We start from the raw sequence: 21,041 nt of genomic DNA on the forward strand, positions 1-21,041 counted from the left end.
TAATCACATTTCCTCACACATAGGGGCACCCATTAGTGCACTGCATCACATTTTCTCCACTGGAAGAGCACCCAGAGGGCACTTCATCACATTTCCTTTTTTGCGTATAGGAGCACCTTGGAGAGCATTTAACAACATTTCCTCACAAATAGGGGCACCCTAGAGTGCACTGCATCAACATTTCTCCATTATAAGGGCACAGATTAGGGCACTGCATAATGTTTTTTCGCACGTTGGGGCACCCTAGAGGCCACTTTATCACGTTTTCTTAAACACTGGGCCACCGTAGAGAGCATTTATCATGTTCTATCTACCAATTGGGCATCCAAGAGGGCACTTATACTATCGTGGGGCACTAACCCCCCCCCCCCCCCCCCCAGTGTGTGTGTGTGTGTGTGTGTGTGCTTATATTATGTTATTTGTCAACTTTAGAAATAAGTGAAAAAGCAGAAATAATTGCTTAATATATTTTACTTTCTCAATAATGGAGGCACTGCAGGAATTCAGCACCCTTCAGTGCCCAGATCCGTATAATCCCTATAAATATTGCGTTTGTGCAAAGTTTGATTAACAATTTTTTTTATCAGTAAACTATTTATTTTTTCGGTCTCGGCCAACCGTGCCTAAATGTGACAGGAGCAATTTTGACATGGGTAGGGTAGGGCTTGAAATTCACGGGAAAGCGGTAGGCTCTGGCTTAAAATTCTGGCCACGCACAGCTCTGCAAAGCGGTACCTTGCTCTCAACAGCTCAATGGCTTGCTGCTGGCCTGTGTTCTGCAGTGAGTGCACAGTGTTCGTGTTTAGAGTCCATACCATTAGCAACTTCAGTTCCGCCAATGGTTCCACAATTTGCAATGTCAGTTTTCGGACACTTCTCCAAACCTTTAGGCCTCAACTTAGAACATTAATGTTCCAATGGAAACAAGTGGCACAGACATAGGCCTTAGGAGTTGGGAGGAGCTTACCTCTCTTCTCTGAAATGTAATTTTATATTTCTTCATGGTACAGGCCTTGATCCTTTTTATGATATGAAACATGATTTAGTTCAGAAACTCTGTATAATTTACTTACCGACAGCTAACCAATCTTTTTAGGCTACAGTAATAACGGCTAACGCTTGCAGTCGCAGTTGAACACGTAAATATTACACATTTTACAACATACTTGACCACCTACATAAACATACAACAATACGTTTATGGTTACAGTGTAGCTATACAAAATACACATAACTACTCTATATATAACCAATAAAAAAACGGATGAAAAGTAGTTCGATGGAAGCAACTGCCTAGACTTCTTTTTATAAATAGAAACATTGTATGGAATAGTGAAAACAAAATATAAAATATAATTATCAAGAAAAAAGGTATTTGTGGAAGAAATTCTGATTCAGTTATTTCTTCCTCAAATACCAAGTACACTATGAACCCTTAATACCCGGAAATAGTTTTATAATGTTAAGCGGGTATGAAAGATTAGGATAGATATTTGTATCTATGGCGACTCAAAAACATAAACGACACAGCAACCTAATTAGCTATACTGTATACAACAATGTGGCGGACGCAAGCCCAAACTATTTTTATGGTTGTACTATTGTTAATCTGTAATAATGAAGTCAGGTACTGTAACCTCCTTGCTAACTGAATAGAGGAGAAACCCATATTATCGGCATAGCCAACAGACGTTTTGAAATATATCTTGTACTGTACTGAGGAAATCATTTGATCAAGTTGTCAAGGTTTAATGATTGCTAGTGACATATAAATGTTAAGTAGCATGTCACTAATTGCCATTTCTGAAATGTCAGTGGGAATATACATTTTTTCACCTAGTTGTAAGTGACGTAGCAAAAAATACGACCCACGATATCGGTCAATTTACTGTTTTGTCCAATTACGGTATTTCTTTTTTATTTGTGTTAAAAAACTGAAAGTGTATATTTAATAATAAAATGTACCGTTGTTTTCCAGTGCATTTAAATGTTGAACTTCAAAGGATTTTGTTCTCCAACGGCTGGAAAGGGCGGGTAAAGGGGTGGCTGGTAGGGGGACGTTAACTATTCAATACCTCGGCAGTAGCCACTACTTTAGAGGCTAGGGAATCTTCTTTTACGGGTAGAATATGCCAGCAAGAATGAAATGTCATCTCTCTTGTATTTACCATTGCTTTTGTCATCCAAAGTCCAGGTTTGCCATGGTTCTCCATAGCAACGCAAGGGGTCGAAAGGCAGGCTCGATCGATACAAGGGCCATCTCCGGTGATTTTTTAAATCCAACGTCTATACGTACACTAGCCAACGTTGACTAGCAAGATAGCTAGTTTAGCCACAACTAGCTACCCACGATTAACTAGCTAATAGAGTAAGCTAAACATTTATTTCCTCATCGTTCCTTATCAGATATCATTGTATTACCGAGAGAAACAACCAACTCTGGTTCGAAGCCACTGTGACAGTCGTCTGGCCTTGTACATGGGGTAATAATAAAACATTAGACTAACAGCAACCAATCTGGCTATCTGGAGATGTTATTGTTTTAACAATTATATTTCGAATAACGTTTTAACAGGAAGTGGATCGCCATTACAAGGACATTTTTTGAGGATGCAACAACTCCACTCCGCTATGAAGGGGCTGATGTAAGTCTGTACAAATCCGATTCACCCGGCCACCAATGTGCAATTTCTCTCAATAATTTAAGGTCAAGATTATGGTAGGATTCATTGTGCACCCAATTTCAAATAGCATCTTTAGATATGTAGGCGTTCACATTCTCTGAAGAATATTTGTGGGATGAACTATCTGTTCTCTACAGTAATTCAGATGCCTATTAATAACATTGTACAATAAACATGTTTTTTAAAAGTTTCCAACCATTATTCATGTTTATAGAAGCTTCATGGGTCAGTAAGCTCAGCAGCTTTTGTGTTGGACAACCTTGCCATTGTGATTGATGGGAAATTATACTTACATTCTCTAACTGAAGGGACATGGACTCCTGCTCAAGGTTTGGAGCACACTGTATAACAGTCAACACACCTCAAATATACAACTTTTTAAATAAAACATTGTTTTCCTATGGCCTTACTATCATCATTTTCTGTCTGCATATCAAAGCTATTGTTCAGTTGTCATTATAGATCTCTTGTTTCAGGAGTGAAATCCACAGTGTCTACGGTATCCACACTACAGTGCTGCTTTAGTAAAGAGAAGGCCTGTATGGTACATGTCACACCTAAGCCTTCAAACACATGCCACTAAATTGTATGTGTAACAGTTTTTTTTACACTGCTGTGTTGTTTTGTCAACAGGAAGTGAGCTCTTGTGTTCTGCTGTACAATCTAGGGAGTGCTCTTGAGGAACAACAGGTGTACCTGTCCAGGAATGGAGGCAGCTTTTTTACTAACCTCCCGATGGTCCCTAAGGGAACAGTGAGCTTGGTTTCTCTGTGTTAACTCAAAGTTAAGCATAGAAAGCAAAATAGTGCAAAAAGGTTTATAGCCTACAGTTCATTAGATGTAACATGAACAGGTCACCAGAACACTAAAAGCAGACACTCTCTTTTTCATAGGAATTTATCGGAGGGGTATTAAACATGCCCACTGTGTCAAGCATTGTGGCTATGATCATTAACAACCAAAGCAAGGTGAAAGGTTGACCATTGCACTTTCTGAAGTCTCCAAATACTCACAGACACAATCAGTTACCAGCTGTAAAACTTGTGGCAGTTTTCTTTCAGATTCATTTCCTCAAGTAACTTGCTGCAGACCGACGAGCACCACTTGCCAGACCCTGTGTCCAGCATCAGTGTGATCCAGCCGGCAGGCTTCAGAGGTCACCTTATAACATGGAGTCCCCACATGCTGCGTTACTCACCCAACCATGGTACACCCTAATGAGTCCTCATGCTTGAGGATATTAGCTGGAAGCTGGGTAATCCTTGTGATATTACTGAAAGGGTAACATTGAGTGACTCACATGTACTAAGGCTGATTTTGGTGTTCAGGTGTGGTGATTGCACCAGTATATGTGATTGGAGAAGAAAATACCTACCTTCCGCCTTCTAATGTCACCATTTTACAGGTGGCAACAGGTAATATTGACTTGAAAACTCATAATGTTTGAGTCATGACTCAAGACTTGATAATTGACCAAAAAAATGCCGAAGTGTATTTTCAAAGGAAATATCGACTTGGATCACTTAGAATTTGTACCTTTCATAGTTCACATATAGTTCTTATGCTGGGAAGATAGTATGCATTAACCAGAATTTCCACAACTTCAAATGCAAAAGTAATCATTTCAGAAACAGTTTTTTGAGTAAGACAAATGTTTATGTATTTTACACCGCTATACACCTATAGTAAACAAAAATTCTTAATTAAACATAATTGAAAATAAAATGTTTAGAGTTAAATTCGTATAATCTGTTCTCACTGCACTGACTTGAGGGGCCTGTTGAGGGGACCAGCGGACATGTGCAGAACAGTTCCCACACGAAGCCTCGATGCAGCCAAAATCAGGATGTCTTTTGGAGAGAATCCATGGAGGCATTGCAAATGTCTTTAGTTGTCGTAGGGAGTAAGAGTTCATGTTGCCCTTCTTTAAAACATTGGTGGCACTGATGGTTAAGCATACTGAACATGTGAACCCCTAAATTGTGCTGTGGTAAAGTCTCTGCCTTGCAACTTCCTATTGAATCTTCTTGGATATGCACCTACAAGCTTTGCATCACGTGGATGTGGAGAGTTTCTCCTTTTTTTGTTCTTGTAGATCCTGTAAAGCCCTGTCAGACTGAATGGGGAGCGTCGTTGAACTGCAATTTTCAGGTCTCCCTACAGATGTCCAGGCTTTGGATGTGCCACTCCAGAACATTCACAGTGTTCCAAAGCCACTCTAGCATTATCTTGACTGTGTGCTTTGGGTGGTTGCTGAAAGTTTAATCTTTAGTCCTAGTTTGAGGTCCTGTGTGCTTTGGATCAGTTTTTTATCAAGGACCTCTGTATTTTGCTCCGTTCACCGTTCCCTCACTGCTGAACGGTCTCCTAGTCCCTGCCACTGAGATACATCCCCATATTATGATGTTCACAACACCATGATTTACCATATGGTTGGTATTAGCCAAGTGATGAGCAGTTCCTTGTTTTGTTACCCAACGTAGTGCTTGGCATTCATGCCTAAGAGTTTGATTTTGATCTCATGAGACCAAATCCTCTTTTTCCTCATGCTCTTAGAGTCCTTCATATGGCATATCATGAGTCTTTTACTCAGGAGTCACTTCCACCCAGCCATTCTACCATAAAGGCCTGGTTGGGGGAGTGCAGCAGAGATGGTTGTCCTTCTTGCAGGTTGGTTATCCCTGCTGAGATTAACTCTGAAGCTCCGTTAGTTCTCCCCTGACTTAGTTTGGCGGGACAGCCAGCTCTAGGAAGAGCCTTGGTGGTTCCGAACATTGTCCATTTCACAGTTTGGCATCTTGTATAGAAAAGTGTATGCCTTTCTAAGTCATGTCAAATTAAGTGAATTTGCCACAGATAGACCCTAAACAAGTTCTTGAGACATCTTAAGGATGATCAAAAGACACAGGATATATCTGAGCCCAATTTCCAGTGTCATGTGTGACGTTTGTACTAGAATTTGAAACTGTTATGTAATGAGAAATCCTGTAAACGAGATTTGTCTTGTAAATAGTAATAAGTAAATAATAAATAGTATTTTAATGTCAGATTTATCTGGCATAGCATTTTTGTCAGTTATGGAGGCACTACAGTTACTGTACATACATACTGTTTGATTCACGTTTGTATTTTCTGAAGATTTTCTGAAGTTTTTAATGACCCAATCATTTATTCACTATGCATTGTGGAATTAATTAGACTTTGGGTTGAAAATGTACATAATTAATGCAAAAATGTATTGAGAAAAGACAGACAAATAGCTAGACATGTTAGTCTTCCTCTTCCGAATGATATTGGTTTTGTCAATAGTGGTGCTACTAAATGTGTTAAGCACTGGTGTGAGGAGAATTTCCTATGTGAGTGAATGCATCATAAATGAGACTAAAGCAGTGTCACCACGGTGAACCATGTGTTTGTGTTGTAAATTACACTAAGTCAATGAGACTAAAGCAGTGTCACCACGGTGAACCATGTGTTTGTGTTGTAAATTACACTAAGTCAATGAGACTAAAGCAGTGTCACCACGGTGAACCATGTGTTTGTGTTGTAAATTACACTAAGTCAATGAGACTAAAGCAGTGTTACCACGGTGAACCATGTGTTTGTGTTGTAAATTACACTAAGTCAATGAGACTAAAGCAGTGTCACCACGGTGAACCATGTGTTTGTGTTGTAAATTACACTAAGTCAATGAGACTAAAGCAGTGTCACCACAGTGAACCATGTGTTTGTGTTGTAAATTACACTAAGTCAATGTCCTGCGTATGGTTAGATGACAACGGTGTGGTAGCTGTTCTCACCAGCGACGGGGTGCTATATTATGGCCGGGCTGGCCTGGAGGCAAATGCAGTTAAGGTAAGCATTCACAATGCCAGTGATGTGGGTTTGACTACCAATAGGGATTTGTGCACCCACCACTGTATATTTTTGTTTAGATAATAGCATCTGTAAAATGTGTGTACGATAAAAATATGAGTGTTGTCTTACATATACACTTTAAAGTACACGTTATTATACTTAATTTCCATATCGCTTTTATCCTGACAGGATAGTTAAAACCACTATTAGAGAGCTGCCTGTTTTTTATGTATTGTACTCTCCGTCTGCTTGCCTTTTTCAGTTTGTGTCTGTCATTGACACATCCAGGGAAAACCTGATGCTTTTCACTGACTATGGGGACCTGATGCAGATTCAAGTCAGGGAGGACCTTTTGTTTGGCGGGATAGCCTTTGACAAGAGGGCTATCGTTGTCCAGCAGGAGCTCACACGTACCACGCCACCTGTTCAGTCTTGCCCAGTGAGTAAAGATAAACTTCCTCCCTCTAGGTAAATATGAACAAAAAAGACTTTCAGCTTGATCTTACACTAAAATAATCTTTATATTCTAACATTTAGGGGGTAATTGTTCAAAGATGTCATCAAATGTCATCAAGAAATAATTGCATTTAAAACATTGTGCACTCTCTTTTTGCTAAGATAACAGCTGTAATGTTTGATGATGAGTTAGAACTCAGGAAGGGTTGACTATTCCTTCATACATTTAAAACATTGTGCACTTTCTTTTTGCTAAGATAACAGCTGTAATGTTTGATGATGAGGGAGAACTCAGGAAGGGGTTTGAGACTATTCCTTCATACATTTAAAACATTGTGCACTCTCTTTTTGTCTCTCATTGTGCACTCTCTTTTTGTCTCTCATTGTGCACTCTCTTTTTGTCTCTCATTGTGCACTCCTTTGTCCTCAATTGAGGACTCCTAGTCAGCTCAACCCACAGGTTTTCAATGGAATTTATGTCAGGGAACTGTGAAGGCCATGGCAAAACCTTGACTCCACTTTTCGAGTGGATTTGGATGGTTTTCCTGATGGAAAATCCAGCAACACAGTTTTAGCCTCCTGGCAGAGGCAGACGCGATTTGGCCTAAGATCTCCTGGTACTTGATGGAGTTGCAGTGTATCCTGAGGAGGTTCCCAGGGCCTTTAGTGGTAGCAGAGGCCTTCATCTTGCAACCCTTCCAAATGACTTGTTGGCTTGGAGGTGGCGTTTAATCATATTTGGGATGGGTAATTTTAGACGTGTAGCTGTCTTTTTATAGCCCTTGCTTGGTTTGTAAAGGTCTATAACCTTTTGTTTCATTTTTCCAAGGGGGTTTATCCTGTGTGTCATCTCATATTTAAACCCCAGTGAAAAAGGATGGCATGGATGAGAGCTAAAGTTGAACTTTAAAATGTAAAATCGCAGATGTATAATCAGTATAATCTTAATTGAAAAATATAAATTAGATTTTATTCAGATTTACTAGGGGAGCCTGTAATTGTGTCATACATGTTCTTGAATGAAAATACTTTTCTCACGCAGTTGAAGGTTAGAATCAAATGTTTTTCATTATAAGATCAAGCTGATAAAAAAACAATATGAAAATATTTCACATGCTTTTTTTTTTTCAAGCAAAATCTGTAAATGTAAAATCAAAATGGATTACAGTTAAGGATTGGGTTAAAACAAAAACAGTTAAGCCTTGGAAAAAGCTCAGAAGAAAAACCAGGTCCATAATAGAGGAAATTAACTGTCTGAGCTGAAGTCAGCCACCACATTGTATGATTTTTAAATAATGAATTTGAATTTTATTGCATGACAAGTATTTGATACATCAGAAAAGCAGAACTTAATATTTAGTACAGAAACCTTTGTTTGCAATTACAGAGATCATACGTTTCCTGTAGTTCTTGACCAGGTTTGCACACACTGCAGCAGGGATTTTGACCCACTCCTCCATACAGACCTTCTCCACATCCTTCAGGGTTTGGGGCTGTCGCTGGGCAATACGGACTTTAAGCTCCCTCCAAAGATTTTCTATTGGGTTCAGGTCTGGAGACTGGCTAGGCCACTGTCACAGATGCTTCTTATGGAGTCACTCCTTAGTTGCCCTGGCTGTGTTTCAGGTCGTTGTCATGCTGGAAGACCCAGCCACGACCCATCTTCAATGCTTTTACTGAGGGAAGGAGGTTGTTGGCCAAGATCTCGCGATACATGACCCCATCCATCCTCCCCTCAATATGGTGCAGTCGTCCTGTCCCCTATGCAGAAAAGCATCCCCAAAGAATGATGTTTCCACCTCCATGCTTCACGGTTCGGATGTTGTTCTTGGGGTGGTACTCATGCTTATTCTTCCTCCAAACACGGTGAGTGGAGTTTGGACCAAACATTTTTGCTCTATTTTTGTCTCATCCAGATGGTCATTGGCAAACTTCAGACGGGCCTGGACATGCGCTGGCTTGAGCAGGGGGACCTTGCGTGCGCTGCAGGATATTAATCCATGATGGTGTAGTGTGTTACTAATGTTTTTTTTGAGGCTATGGTCCCAGCTCTCTTCAGGTCATTGACCAGGTTCTGCTTTGTACTTCTGGGCTGATCCCTCACCTTCCTCATGGTCATTGATGCCCCACGAGGTGAGATCTTGCATGGAGCCCCAGACCGAGGGAGATCTTGAACTTGTTCCATTTTCTAATAATTGCGCCAACAGTTGTTGCCTTCTCACCAAGCTGCTTGCCTATTTTCCTGTAGCCCATGCCTTGTGCAGGTCTCCAATTTTATCCCTGATGTCCATACACAGCTCTCTGATCTTGGCCATTGTGGAGAGGTTGGAGTCTGTTTGACTGAGTGTGTGGACAGGTATCTGAGTTAAAACAAGTGCAGTTAATACAGGTAATGAGTGGAGAACAGGAGGGCTTCTTAAAGAAAAATGAACAGGTCTGTGAGAGCCGGAATTCTTACTGGTTGGCAGGTGATCACATATTTATATCATGCATTAAAATGCTAATTAATTATTTAAAAATCATACAATGTGATTTTCTGGATTTTAGTTTTAGATTCAGTCTCTCACAGTTGAATTGTACCTATGATAAAAATGACAGACCTCTACATGCTTTGTAAGTAGGAAAACCTGCAAAATCGTCAGTGAATCAAATCCTTGTTCTCTCCACTGTCGTTTGTGTCATTTGATCCATTGCCACGTCTCTGTGTTCCCCGCCCTAGGTGGAGCAGTTTCGCAGCACTTTTGATGGGGAGCTCTTCTACATGGGCATGGGCGACCATGTCTACCTGTCTGTCGTCTACATCCCCTCTCCTCTCTGCACCTTCTTCCCACTGGTAATCATCTTCACAGGAGTCTGGTCCCAGGTCTATGCCACTGCTGTCATGCAAATACCCAGACTGAATCTGAACCGTCAACCCTGTTTTCTTGTGTGTGACCAGGTTACAGTGACTGACTCTAAGGTGCTGTCCTTCAAGGAGAAGTGTGTGGAGGATGGCATTACCACCGAGGGTATCAAGAAATACCGCCTGGTATACCTGAAACCCTAGTTGTGTTGGGGGCGGGGGTTGTGTGTGTTGTTTTGGTCTAATCTGAATAATGTCTTACTGGCAGGACATTGAAGTGACACAACTGTCTGTTGAACAGACAGAAGACAGATCCCTCAAGCCCAGGTAAGAAATACAAATCGGCCATAGGAGTTTCAGTTGGAGGAGTCATTGTTAGTCTCTCCAGCAGAGGGTGCTGTTGTTTTCCGTTGCGGATGTGTTTTCTCTGTCTCTTCCAGTCTACCAAAAAGCAGCCTCTCAACAATCACAGTAGACCTGATGGGGAGGGATGTAGCCTGCAAAGACCTCAATCCCCTGGTTAGAAACGGTTTTCTTACAGTCACCATAATGTTTAGGAAAGATGACATTGATGGGACCTGTCAGTTTGTTCTTATGCAATACTGAAAAGGCTATTACTTTACAGTGTGGACTTACATACATGCTCTTATATTATCAGTGCTTGTTGGTTTCATACCATTTTAGAAAGCTCACATTGTCATCGGATGTCCTCCTGAAAAGCATATGCGAATTGTGAGGTGAGGAATAAATCTTCCTGCTTGAAAACATTCAAAACATCTCAGAACTATTCTACTAAAAGACCACTGTGTGTTCTGTCATTTGTTCTTTTGGTTATTGTTGTTTTGCCACAGAAACATAACCACTTGTAATCAAGGCGTACTCACTCAAGAGCAGCTCCAGGACAACTTCCACTACGTCATCCCCAGGTAGGCTGTGCGGATGGAGCTATATTCTTAACTACCGTTCGTAGTTTGTGCTTGTAATGCCAAAGTAGGTTATTTTGTTTGTTCATTTGTGGAACATATGGCTTCAACCAAGTAAAATAACACGTATTTATTAGATTATTATTGGATATATGTGTGTGTGCGTGTGTGCAGAGTTGGGGAGTAATGGATTACGTAATCCATTACGTTACCAAAGAAAATATTGTAATTGGATTACACATACTTTTGGAAAAAATTGATTACTTTTGGATCACTTTAAATGAAAAAGAATAGGTGCGCGAAATAATTAAGACACGTTGTATGTTTGAGTTTATTAAAGGTGGACGCGCATAACCAGTGTAGAGACGGAGGAAGTGCTAGTTTAAATTTCTCTGGTTTTGGTTGGTTGGATGGCTGGTAAAAACAGAGAATATCTAAGATAATATTAGCAGAGTCATATAAAATGACGCATATTCTCAGAACAATGATAGACAATAGGCCTACCTGGTGTTATATCTTTTTTAAGTTTCAAGGTTTATTTGTCAAATGTACCTAACAACACAGCCAGGACGAGATGGACCGGATAACTTTTACAGGATTTGTTTAATTGATTAGGCTACTATTTGTTAGATAGCCGACATGGCGCTGCCTTTAAGATAAATCATTATGTGGAGTTTACCAATACATTTGAGGAAAAGGTGTGTTGGGAAGCACTCCGCCAAAGGATGATTATTTGCATTTGACGCGGCCACATCATTTCCATCCATACAGGTAGGCCATGTGATTCTGCTTGCTTTGTATCTCTGAAAATTGTGTTCATTGGTTATCATTGGCTGCTGACATCATTTACTTTAAGCTAAGAGTGCCGGTTTCTAATAACAGTTTATTTCTTTCATTTGCGTTTTGAAAATCCATCACTGGTGGCCATAATAATCGCAGGTTACGTTTGCGCAGGTAAATATTATTTCTATGCAGGTGATCACGATTGCAAATGTGCATTTGCGTACCAGGGGTTACTGCAACATTTTGAAAATGTTGGTTGTGGAGCAAATCATCAGACTACTGCAGATTTAATTTATGTGTGAAAAACTACGGATATCTTAATTTTTATATACAACAATGTCAATACCCTTTTTGAGTAATTGCCATTTATTTTTCAACAATGTTTTGAAGCAATTAAAAACATGAATAAAACAAATAACAGAACAGGCTTAAGCATCATTAGATTTTGGGTTATGTTCAGATAAAAAGTCAGATTCTGGAAGATCGAGGTTTATTGGATTAATTGGAATGACTGAATATCTGAGAGACCTTTAGCGTGTAATGTAGAGATGTAACCCAATCATATTGAAGTAAAAAGCAATGATTTAGAAACCCATTTCCAAAGGCACTGTAGCCTACACAACCCATAAGGTAAAATACGAAATCTGTTTTTGGCCAGCTATGTAAACTCTAAAATTGATTGATCCCGCAAAAGGTGTTCAGTTGGTTATAGGCTATTCCTGTTTGTTTTCCAATGTCTCCAATGTGGCAATCTAAAAGTAATTCAAAGTAATCAGATTACGTTTCTGTGTTTGAGTAAACAAAAAGTTACATTACTAATTGCAAATGTGGACAGGTAACTTTAACGGATTACAATTAAAAAGTAACCTACCCAACCCTGTGTGTGTGAATGTGTGTATATATACACACTACTAGTCAAAAGATTTGGAAAACACCCATATTTTCATTTTTGAAAGAAATGAAAGCAGTTCAAGTCCAGTGACTAACCTGAAATGGAACAAATGTAAGCAATAGACTGCTAAAAAACCCATTTAGATTACCAAAAACTGAAAAAGAATGTACATTTTCGAGTTAGGTAATATGATATTGCTATCAAAATAGAAAAAGGCAATTAACAAAGGAAAGACAGAACCCTTAAAAGTGTAGGTCTTTCCTTTAGAAAAATTGCAAAGAAATCCAAGGTGTCAGTGAGTACAGGTTCCTACACCATGAGGCATTTGGAAACTGGAGGAAACTCTGACAGGAATATGTCTGGCAGACACAAAGCCACAACAGAATCAGAAGAAAAGTTTCTGAGAGTCTTGCATGATAGGCAGCTCACAGGACAACAGCTTCAGGCACAGCTTAACACTGGTCGAAGTTTTCAGTTTCTGTGAAGAGAAGACTTCAAGCTGTAGGTTCGACCGGTCAATTGGCAGTAAGAAAGGAATTGTTAAGAAGGCACCATAAGAAAAAGAGGCTTACCTGGCTTTAATGAAGCACCGCCAGTGGACTGCTGAAGACTGGAAGGTCTTTTTGTCTGATTAATCTTCAGTTCTTCCCCCAGGGTTGTTGTACAGCGCCACCGGGTGCCACTAATGTCAGCTAAGAACAGAAATTTGAGGCTACAGTTTGCACGGGTCCACCAAATTGAACAGGAAAAACAATGCCTGGTTTGATGAGTCTTGATTTCTGCTGTGATATTCCGATGGTAGGGTCAGAATTTGTCATAGACAACATGAAAGCATGGATCCATCCTGCCTTGTATCAACGGTTCTGGCTGGTGGTGGTGTTGTAATGGTGGGGGGATATTTTCTTGGCACACATTGAAAGTACCAATTGAGCATAATTTAAACACCACAGCCTACCTTAGTATTATTACCATTTGCATAACTTTATGACCACAGTGTACCGATCTTCTAATGGCTACTTCCAGCAGGATAACACGTCATGTCACAAAGCTCACATCATTTCCAGTACATAAGTGTCAGCTATGAAAGAGTTCTGACAATTTGCACTTCGATAGGAGTTTTCAAAGAAACTTGAGGCAACTAACAGTGTTCCAAAGAGGCCAAAGTCTGTGCCTGTGTTATGGACATTTTGAACTAAGGTACATTTGAGAAATGTCTGTCTTTCCATTGGCTGGTATGTCAATCTTTACTTTGATTGTGACACACATGTCTGTATAATATCAGATGATTATTTGGTACTTTGACCATGTTCTCCCTGTACTTCCTCCTTTATGAGTTCTAATCGATGGAATTGCCATCACAGCCTGAAATGCAGGTGTCATTGGTCACAAAAACTACCAGAATTACTGTGTCATGGAGTCTCAAAAATCATGACAGCTGTGATGGTAATTCCATCGATAGGAACTCTTAAAGGTGTGAGTACAGAGAGAAAATTATCTTGGCATAATTAGCCGTTTATTTGCAAATGGAGTGACGCGTCAAAAGCTTACAAATAACCCTCTGAGGAATCTCTGAGGAAAATACATGAACAGTCCGTATTTATTAAGTTAAAAGGGGTGTGGTAAGATGCTGCCCAGCTGTCTTATGTCACACAGGTTTTACCCAAAGAGCAGGCTGTCCCCCCCACCTTACCCTTCCTGCCCACCTGCATGAAGTTGGCCCCCCCACCAACGCAAAACGTCGTCAAACTATACTCGTTCGTTTGTGCTCCGTTTGTGCTGTAAAAAGTTTCGTTTGTGCTGCTTCCGTTTTTTAGATATTAACATAATATTTTTAGGTCAATCTGAGGTCAACCAGCCCCCCCAGATTCTCCAAATTCACCCAAAATAGTTTTGATCGTTTGTGCTTCGTTTGTGCTGGTTTGTGCCGGTAAAAGTTTCGTTTGTGCTGCTTTGGGTTTTAAAATATTCGACATTGAATTATAGACGATGACGTCACCAGCCCCCCCACATGCTCCAAATTCACCCAAAATAGTCTTGTTCGTTTGTGCTACGTTTGTGCTGGTTTGTGCTGTAAAAAGTTTTGTTTGTGCTGCTTCGGTATTTTAGATATTACAATAATATTTTTAGGTCAATCTGAGGTCAACCAGCCCCCCCACATTCTCCAAATTCACCCAAAATAGTCTCGATCGTTTGTGCTTCGTTTGTGCTGGTTTGTGCCGGTAAAAGTTTCGTTTGTGCTGCTTTGGGTTTTAAAATATTCGACATTGAATTATAGACGATGACGTCACCAGCCCCCCCACATTCTCCAAATTCACCCAAAATAGTCTTGTTCGTTTGTGCTACGTTTGTGCTGGTTTGTGCTGTAAAAAGTTTTGTTTGTGCTGCTTCGGTATTTTAGATATTACAATAATATTTTTAGGTCAATCTGAGGTCAACCAGCCCCCCCACATTCTCCAAATTCACCCAAAATAGTCTTGATCGTTTGTGCTACGTTTGTGCTGGTTTGTGCCGGTAAAAGTTTCGTTTTGTGCTGCGTTGGGTTTTAAAATATTCGACATTGAATTATAGACGATGACGTCACCAGCCCCCCCCCCACATTCTCCAAATTCACCCAAAATAGTCTTGTTAGTTTGTGCTACGTTTGTGCTGGTTTGTGCTGTAAAACGTTTTGTTTGTGCTGCTTCGGTATTTTAGATATTCAAATAATATTTGTAGGTCAATCTGAGGTCAACCAGCCCCCCCACATTCTCCAAATTCACCCAAAATAGTCTTGATCGTTTGTGCTACGTTTGTGCTGGTTTGTGCCGGTAAAAGTTTCGTTTTGTGCTGCGTTGGGTTTTAAAATATTCGACATTGAATTATAGACGATGATGTCACCACCCCCCCCCCCCCACATTCTCCAAATTCACCCAATATAGTCTTGTTAGTTTGTGCTACGTTTGTGCTGGTTTGTGCTGTAAAACGTTTTGTTTGTGCTGCTTCGGTATTTTAGATATTAAAATAATATTTGTAGGTCAATCTGAGGTCAACCAGCCCCCCCACATTCTCCAAATTCACCCAAAATAGTCTCGATCGTTTGTGCTTCGTTTGTGCTGGTTTGTGCCGGTAAAAGTTTCGTTTGTGCTGCTTTGGGTTTTAAAATATTCAACATTGAATTATAGACGATGACGTCACCAGCCCCCCCACATTCTCCAAATTCACCCAAAATAATCTTGTTCGTTTGTGCTGGTTTGTGCCTCTTTTGATGAACACAGGACTGTGAAAATGGAATCCCTGTCGACTGCTGGTTTCTTGGGCATCTGGCATAAGCAAAACATTATTACCCTCAATCAATCTGATTCCAAAAAATATCATGTACAGCATACATTTTTTTAATATATTACTGTATTGGTCTGAATATAATGATCATATAATATAGTAAGGATAATGTAGATGGATAATATATCTTATATTAGGACCAATATGGTAATGTTCACCCCTAGATTGTCATTTTTTATTGAACTGAAAATTCATTGCTAACACTATCACTAATTTAGCTATGAAATGTTAAATACAGTTGCACCCATGGTCGAAACTTTGTGCAACTGTAAATAGCATTTCATAGCTAAATTAGTAATAGAAGTGTTATTGAGGTTTCTGTTCAATAACAAGGTTAGCTCTCTTGAATGTTGTACAATATTCTTGCAGCTACTAGTATTGTAACAGACAGTTTTAAAACAATGTATACTTACATTGTTCAGAAATTTGGATTAGTAACGACTTTTGTAGTTTGATTTATATCGACCTTTTCTCCACTAACTCTACACAATTTTATACAAGAGCATTCTTGAATGGACGTGTCACTTGCGGTGGGAGTGGAGTGTAGCAGATGAGACTCGTAAAAATAAAATACAATCACAAGACACTGAAGTGAGGATAATTGTTTATTGAACAAATTATGTGATGACAGAACGTCTTCGTCAATTCTACTTTAAAAGTGTGCTCACCTCGAGGATAGTTTAGCTGTTTTCTGAAGTTACATTTAAACTACGACTTGATGGCACACGCGCACAAATCCATTTTGCTCAGAGAGTAGCAGAAGATAAGTGACATAGGCCTAATAAAAGAAAAACATTACGTTTTTATTAAACACTACAGGACTACAAAAAACCTGATAAGAAATTGCATGATGTTCTATTAAATCATCTTTATTAGCATCTAACATTTTAGAGATTGAATAGACAAAACCGAAATAAAATGCTCATAGGCTATAGGCTACTGACTAACTACAAACCAAAATACAGAGCTGTCTGACTATTTTTGATCTTGTGACCATTGATTTATATATTTTATTCAGTCAGTCTTGTTTGTAGCCTATAGGCCTAAATATTAATTTGATTACATTTCTGATATTTTAAAACCCAACGCGGCACAAACGAAACTTTTACCGGCACAAACCAGCACAAACGAAGCACAAACAAACGAGATTATTTTGGGTGAATTTGGAGAATGTGGGGGGGCTGGTGACGTCATCGTCTATAATTCAATGTCGAATATTTTAAAACCCAACGCAGCACAAACAAAACTTTTACCGGCACAAACGAAGCACAAATGATCGAGACTATTTTGGGTGAATTTGGAGAATGTGGGGGGGCTGGTTGACCTCAGATTGACCTAAAAATATTATGTTAATATCTAAAAAACGGAAGCAGCACAAACAAAACTTTTTACAGCACAAACCAGCACAAACGGAGCACAAACGAACAAGCATAGTTTGACGACGTTTTGCGTTGGTGGGGGGGCCAACTTCACGCAGGTTTCCTGCCCTAGGTGTTTACTGTTGTGTTTACCTAATGGGGCCAGTTGCCCCTACTTCCCCCAAGGACCACATTTCTAAGGAACAAAGGACAGATATCCTTATTGATTTAGACAGATAAACAGATGGTCAGAGTACCTAATGATCCTCTGATATTACGCAGATGTGTGTCACAAAGACCAGAGTTACATACCAGGTAATAGAAAAGCAGACCTTTCTCAAATGTACATTAGTTCAAGAATTTCCATATGGAATATAGACAAATTGCATTGGCAAAAAGGAACTGGTCGCAAGTCAAAGCTAACCTACAGGCTTACAGTGGGAGAACAAGTTTTGAAGTTTTAGATTTTGCAGGTTTTTCCACTTACAAAGTATGTAGAAGTCTGTAATTTTTATCATAGGTACTCTTCAACTGTGAGTGACAGAATCTAAAACAGAAATCCAGAAAATCACATTGTATGATTTTGGTTTGATTTTGATTTTATTGCATGACATAAGTATTTGATCACCTACCAACCAGTAAGAATTCTGGCTCTCACAGACCTGTTAGTTTTTCTTTAAGAAGCCCTCCTGTTCTCCACTCATTACCTGTATTAACTCCACCTGTTAGAACTTGTTACCTGTATAAAAGACACCTGTCCAAACACTCAATCAAACAGACTCCAACCTCTCCACAATGGCCAAAACCAGAGAGCTGTGTAAGGACATCAGGGATACAATTGTAGACCTGCACAAGGCTGGGATGGGCTACAGAACAATAGGCAAGCAGTTTGGTGAGAAGGCAATAACTGTTGGTTCAAGATAATTCTTAGAAAACGTATGATCTCTGAAATTGCAAACAAAGGTTTCTGTACCAAATATTAAGTTCTGCTTTTCTGATGTATGAAATACTTATGTCATGCAATAAAATGCAAATTAATTACTTAAAAATCATACAATGTGATTTTCTGGATTTTTGAAACACAGGGAACCGGGGAAACTAAATAGGGAGGTGACGAGGGGCAAACAAGACACAGTTGGCATGACTAAACTACACACAGGTGAAATCAATGGACACAGGATTCAAACAGAACATAGAATCAGACCACATAGAATTAAAAGACACCGAACATACAAATGCAACAGTAACAGTTACAGTATTTATGGCAGGGCTGCCATTTGGAAAGCCAAGACACAGACTCATCGTTTGGTGGGGAAAAACCTAGACTCATGAGCAATGGAATTGCGTTATATGGTCTGATATTTCCTACATCTGGACAGGTTTACATTTAGAAAAAGCCAAAGGATGGCCTCATTTTACAATGTCTGCTGCTAACTGTTTAACATGGTCGGGATCTGTAATGGTATGGGCAGCCATCTCTTGGGAGTCATTGGGTCAGATGATTTCTCTGCATGGTGGTATAACTGACAAGGAATATGAAGACATTTTACAGGACTAGGTGGACCCTGAGGTGCAAACACTGTTCCCTCATGTTCCAGTACTCCAGGAAGATAATTCCTCATACACACGGCTAAACTCCTAATCCAAGAGTGATTTTATGACTCTTAGTCACCAGATCTGAATAACATTCAACCTTCATGGGAAAGTCTGGAGCGCCGAGTGCAAAGTAGATTTCTGCCTCCATCCCTCAAAGAACTGGAGAATTTTCTACTACACACAGTTCAGGACATGTATGACAGTATTCCAAGAAGGATTGTTGGAGCTCTTCTGAAGGCAAAGGGTGGCCCTACTTCTTATTAGTTCCTAGAATATTAGTATATTTCTTCTGTCGTTTTTGTCCAGCCCCGGTAGATATACATAGAATTGTTGTCATTATGTACAGTTTTAATGGCTAGTCTTCCTCTTATTATTCTCTTCCAACACCTCCATCTGTCAGAGCTGCATATGACCCTCTACTCCTGTACCGGCCTGACTCTGCCTCTAGTGACCTGCACGTCTCCTACAACATCACAGAATACTTCTGCCCCCTACTGGTCTATCATGACACTCCTTGGATACCCACTCTGGAGCTGTGAGTGACCATGTCATGCCATTGCTCAGACAGTTGTTATTGTATAGTGTTCAGTGTGTGTAGTGGTTTTCAGATAGTGTCAATGTTACAAATGACACACACACACACACACAAAATAAATAGACAGAACAGGAATGGCAAATATATTTTTGTAAAGCAGGTAAAGATGGCTGTTTGGTTGTGAACCTGATCCAACAATGTTTGGTTGGGAACCTGATCCAACACTGTTTGGTTGTAAACCTGATCCAACACCGAACCAGCCCTGTATCTTTGCAGGTGGAACAATAATGACTTTATAGAGCAGGTGAGCGCTGACTTTGTGATGTTCGAAGTGAATGGCATGTTTAACTACAAGTACCTCCAGTCGGCAAAGGAGGCCCAGTGTGTTTCCCAACCCCAGAACTGGACCACTCTGCTGAGGCTGCAGCCAAACGGACCTAACCCCAACACAGCTTGGACTAGTAACGTATGGACATGGCTAAAGAATATTCAATGCAGTTTTTATTCTATCACTAGTTAATAATGGCAGATTAGAATTAGTTCACACTGCATTCTAGACTCAAAGCCCCAAAATCAAATCACTTGGTGTCCTAAGGAAGGAACTTATCTAGCTCGTTTCCCCGATTTTTGTGTGATATTCATTGAGCATGTTCATCAACTTATCACATGCAGATACATTGTTCTCATCCTCTCATGAATATCTCATATATTTGTCCCTCTGCTTGCTTTATACCTGGCTGCCAAGCATCCCTTTCCCTCTTTCTGCTTCAGAACTATAAAAGCTGCAAGGACAAATACGGTCCGCCGCTCACTGACCCAGGAGCTCAGTATCAGGTCCTCAACATGGGAACAGCAAACAGAATCTTGTTTCCCAACTTCAATGGGATGTATATTTTCAAAGCCGTCGTGGTGGATCCTAGCTACAGGTAGGTTCAGACCAGGAGGGTAAACAGCCTTTTGATGAGAGCACAATTATTAGGCTGAATAACACATCAAGGGTGAATACATTACTGTAACACAAGTGGAGTATCATTTTGGAAATTTCCCCCAAAATGTGGTTGGACGCTGGGTATATTCTAGAGAACAAATTGAAAGTGGCCTGTTGTTAATCTCATAATGTGTCCGGTAACATGCAATTTCTCTGTTTTTGCAGCTATTGTATGCTGTCCACCACATTCAGTGTGTATGTGTATGGAGGGTTCCCCCCAAACATTCTGCCGTCTGGGGTGGTGCTAATACTCTTCCTGGCCATCTTTGTTGTCTTACTGATTATTGGCTTTTTTCTCCGCCGGCCCAGTCACCTAAAAATCAGTTGAAGGCATACTTTACACACATACACGTGTGACTTGTTGTTTACAACCAAACACACAGTTACGATACAACTTAAAATCATAGAACAGTGGAATCAGGGTTCTATGAGATCACAAGGTTGAACACCTGTCTGTTTTTAGTTTTTGTCAGGGTTCCTGCATTGAGCGGGCAAACATGCACCTCTGTTGACACAAAGGAATATAATGCATGCATTCTGAGCACTCTGACAAAAATGTGATTAGCTGTTCAGCATATGCTTTCAGTCAGTTAGTTATCCCAGTCTAGATTTTGTCTTGTTTTCAGTTTTAGGAACTAATATAGTTGATCTGAAATGTATTAAAGTGGGGTGGAGAATGGTAAATAAGCAATAGGAAACTTGTATGTTTTGCTTATTATGTTAGATGAAAATAAAATGTTTAAAGAAAACAATGTTTTAGGTCATTCTTCATAGCAGTAGTTCTCATTTCACACTTCAATCAGATGGA

General features: G+C 39.9%; 1 protein-coding gene across 3 annotated transcripts; it reads left to right on the forward strand.

Annotated features, from left to right (window-relative positions):
* The first annotated feature begins 1,480 nt into the window (after window positions 1-1,480).
* Window positions 1,481-20,949, forward strand: LOC105026348 (cation channel sperm-associated protein subunit delta). 3 transcript variants are annotated; one of them, XM_020051445.2, is made up of 22 exons: window positions 1,481-1,627; window positions 2,190-2,265; window positions 2,407-2,483; window positions 2,576-2,645; window positions 2,899-3,013; window positions 3,161-3,228; window positions 3,318-3,437; window positions 3,578-3,652; window positions 3,735-3,891; window positions 4,013-4,099; window positions 6,457-6,539; window positions 6,805-6,981; window positions 9,718-9,831; window positions 9,937-10,026; window positions 10,109-10,167; window positions 10,281-10,359; window positions 10,525-10,577; window positions 10,692-10,766; window positions 19,111-19,245; window positions 19,522-19,711; window positions 20,017-20,171; window positions 20,399-20,949. In XM_020051445.2, the coding sequence occupies exons 1-22, from the start codon at window positions 1,560-1,562 to the stop codon at window positions 20,559-20,561; spliced, it is 2,286 nt and encodes a 761-aa protein (XP_019907004.2). In that variant the 5' UTR covers window positions 1,481-1,559; the 3' UTR covers window positions 20,562-20,949. The 3 variants fall into 3 exon arrangements, with proteins under 3 accessions (XP_019907004.2, XP_010896049.2, XP_019907005.2); XM_010897747.3 differs by having other exon boundaries at window positions 2,195-2,265; XM_020051446.2 differs by having other exon boundaries at window positions 2,190-2,483.
* Window positions 20,950-21,041: the final 92 nt, after the last annotated feature.

Source organism: Esox lucius, chromosome 12, assembly GCF_011004845.1.
Source record: "Esox lucius isolate fEsoLuc1 chromosome 12, fEsoLuc1.pri, whole genome shotgun sequence".
NCBI lineage: Eukaryota > Metazoa > Chordata > Actinopteri > Esociformes > Esocidae > Esox > Esox lucius.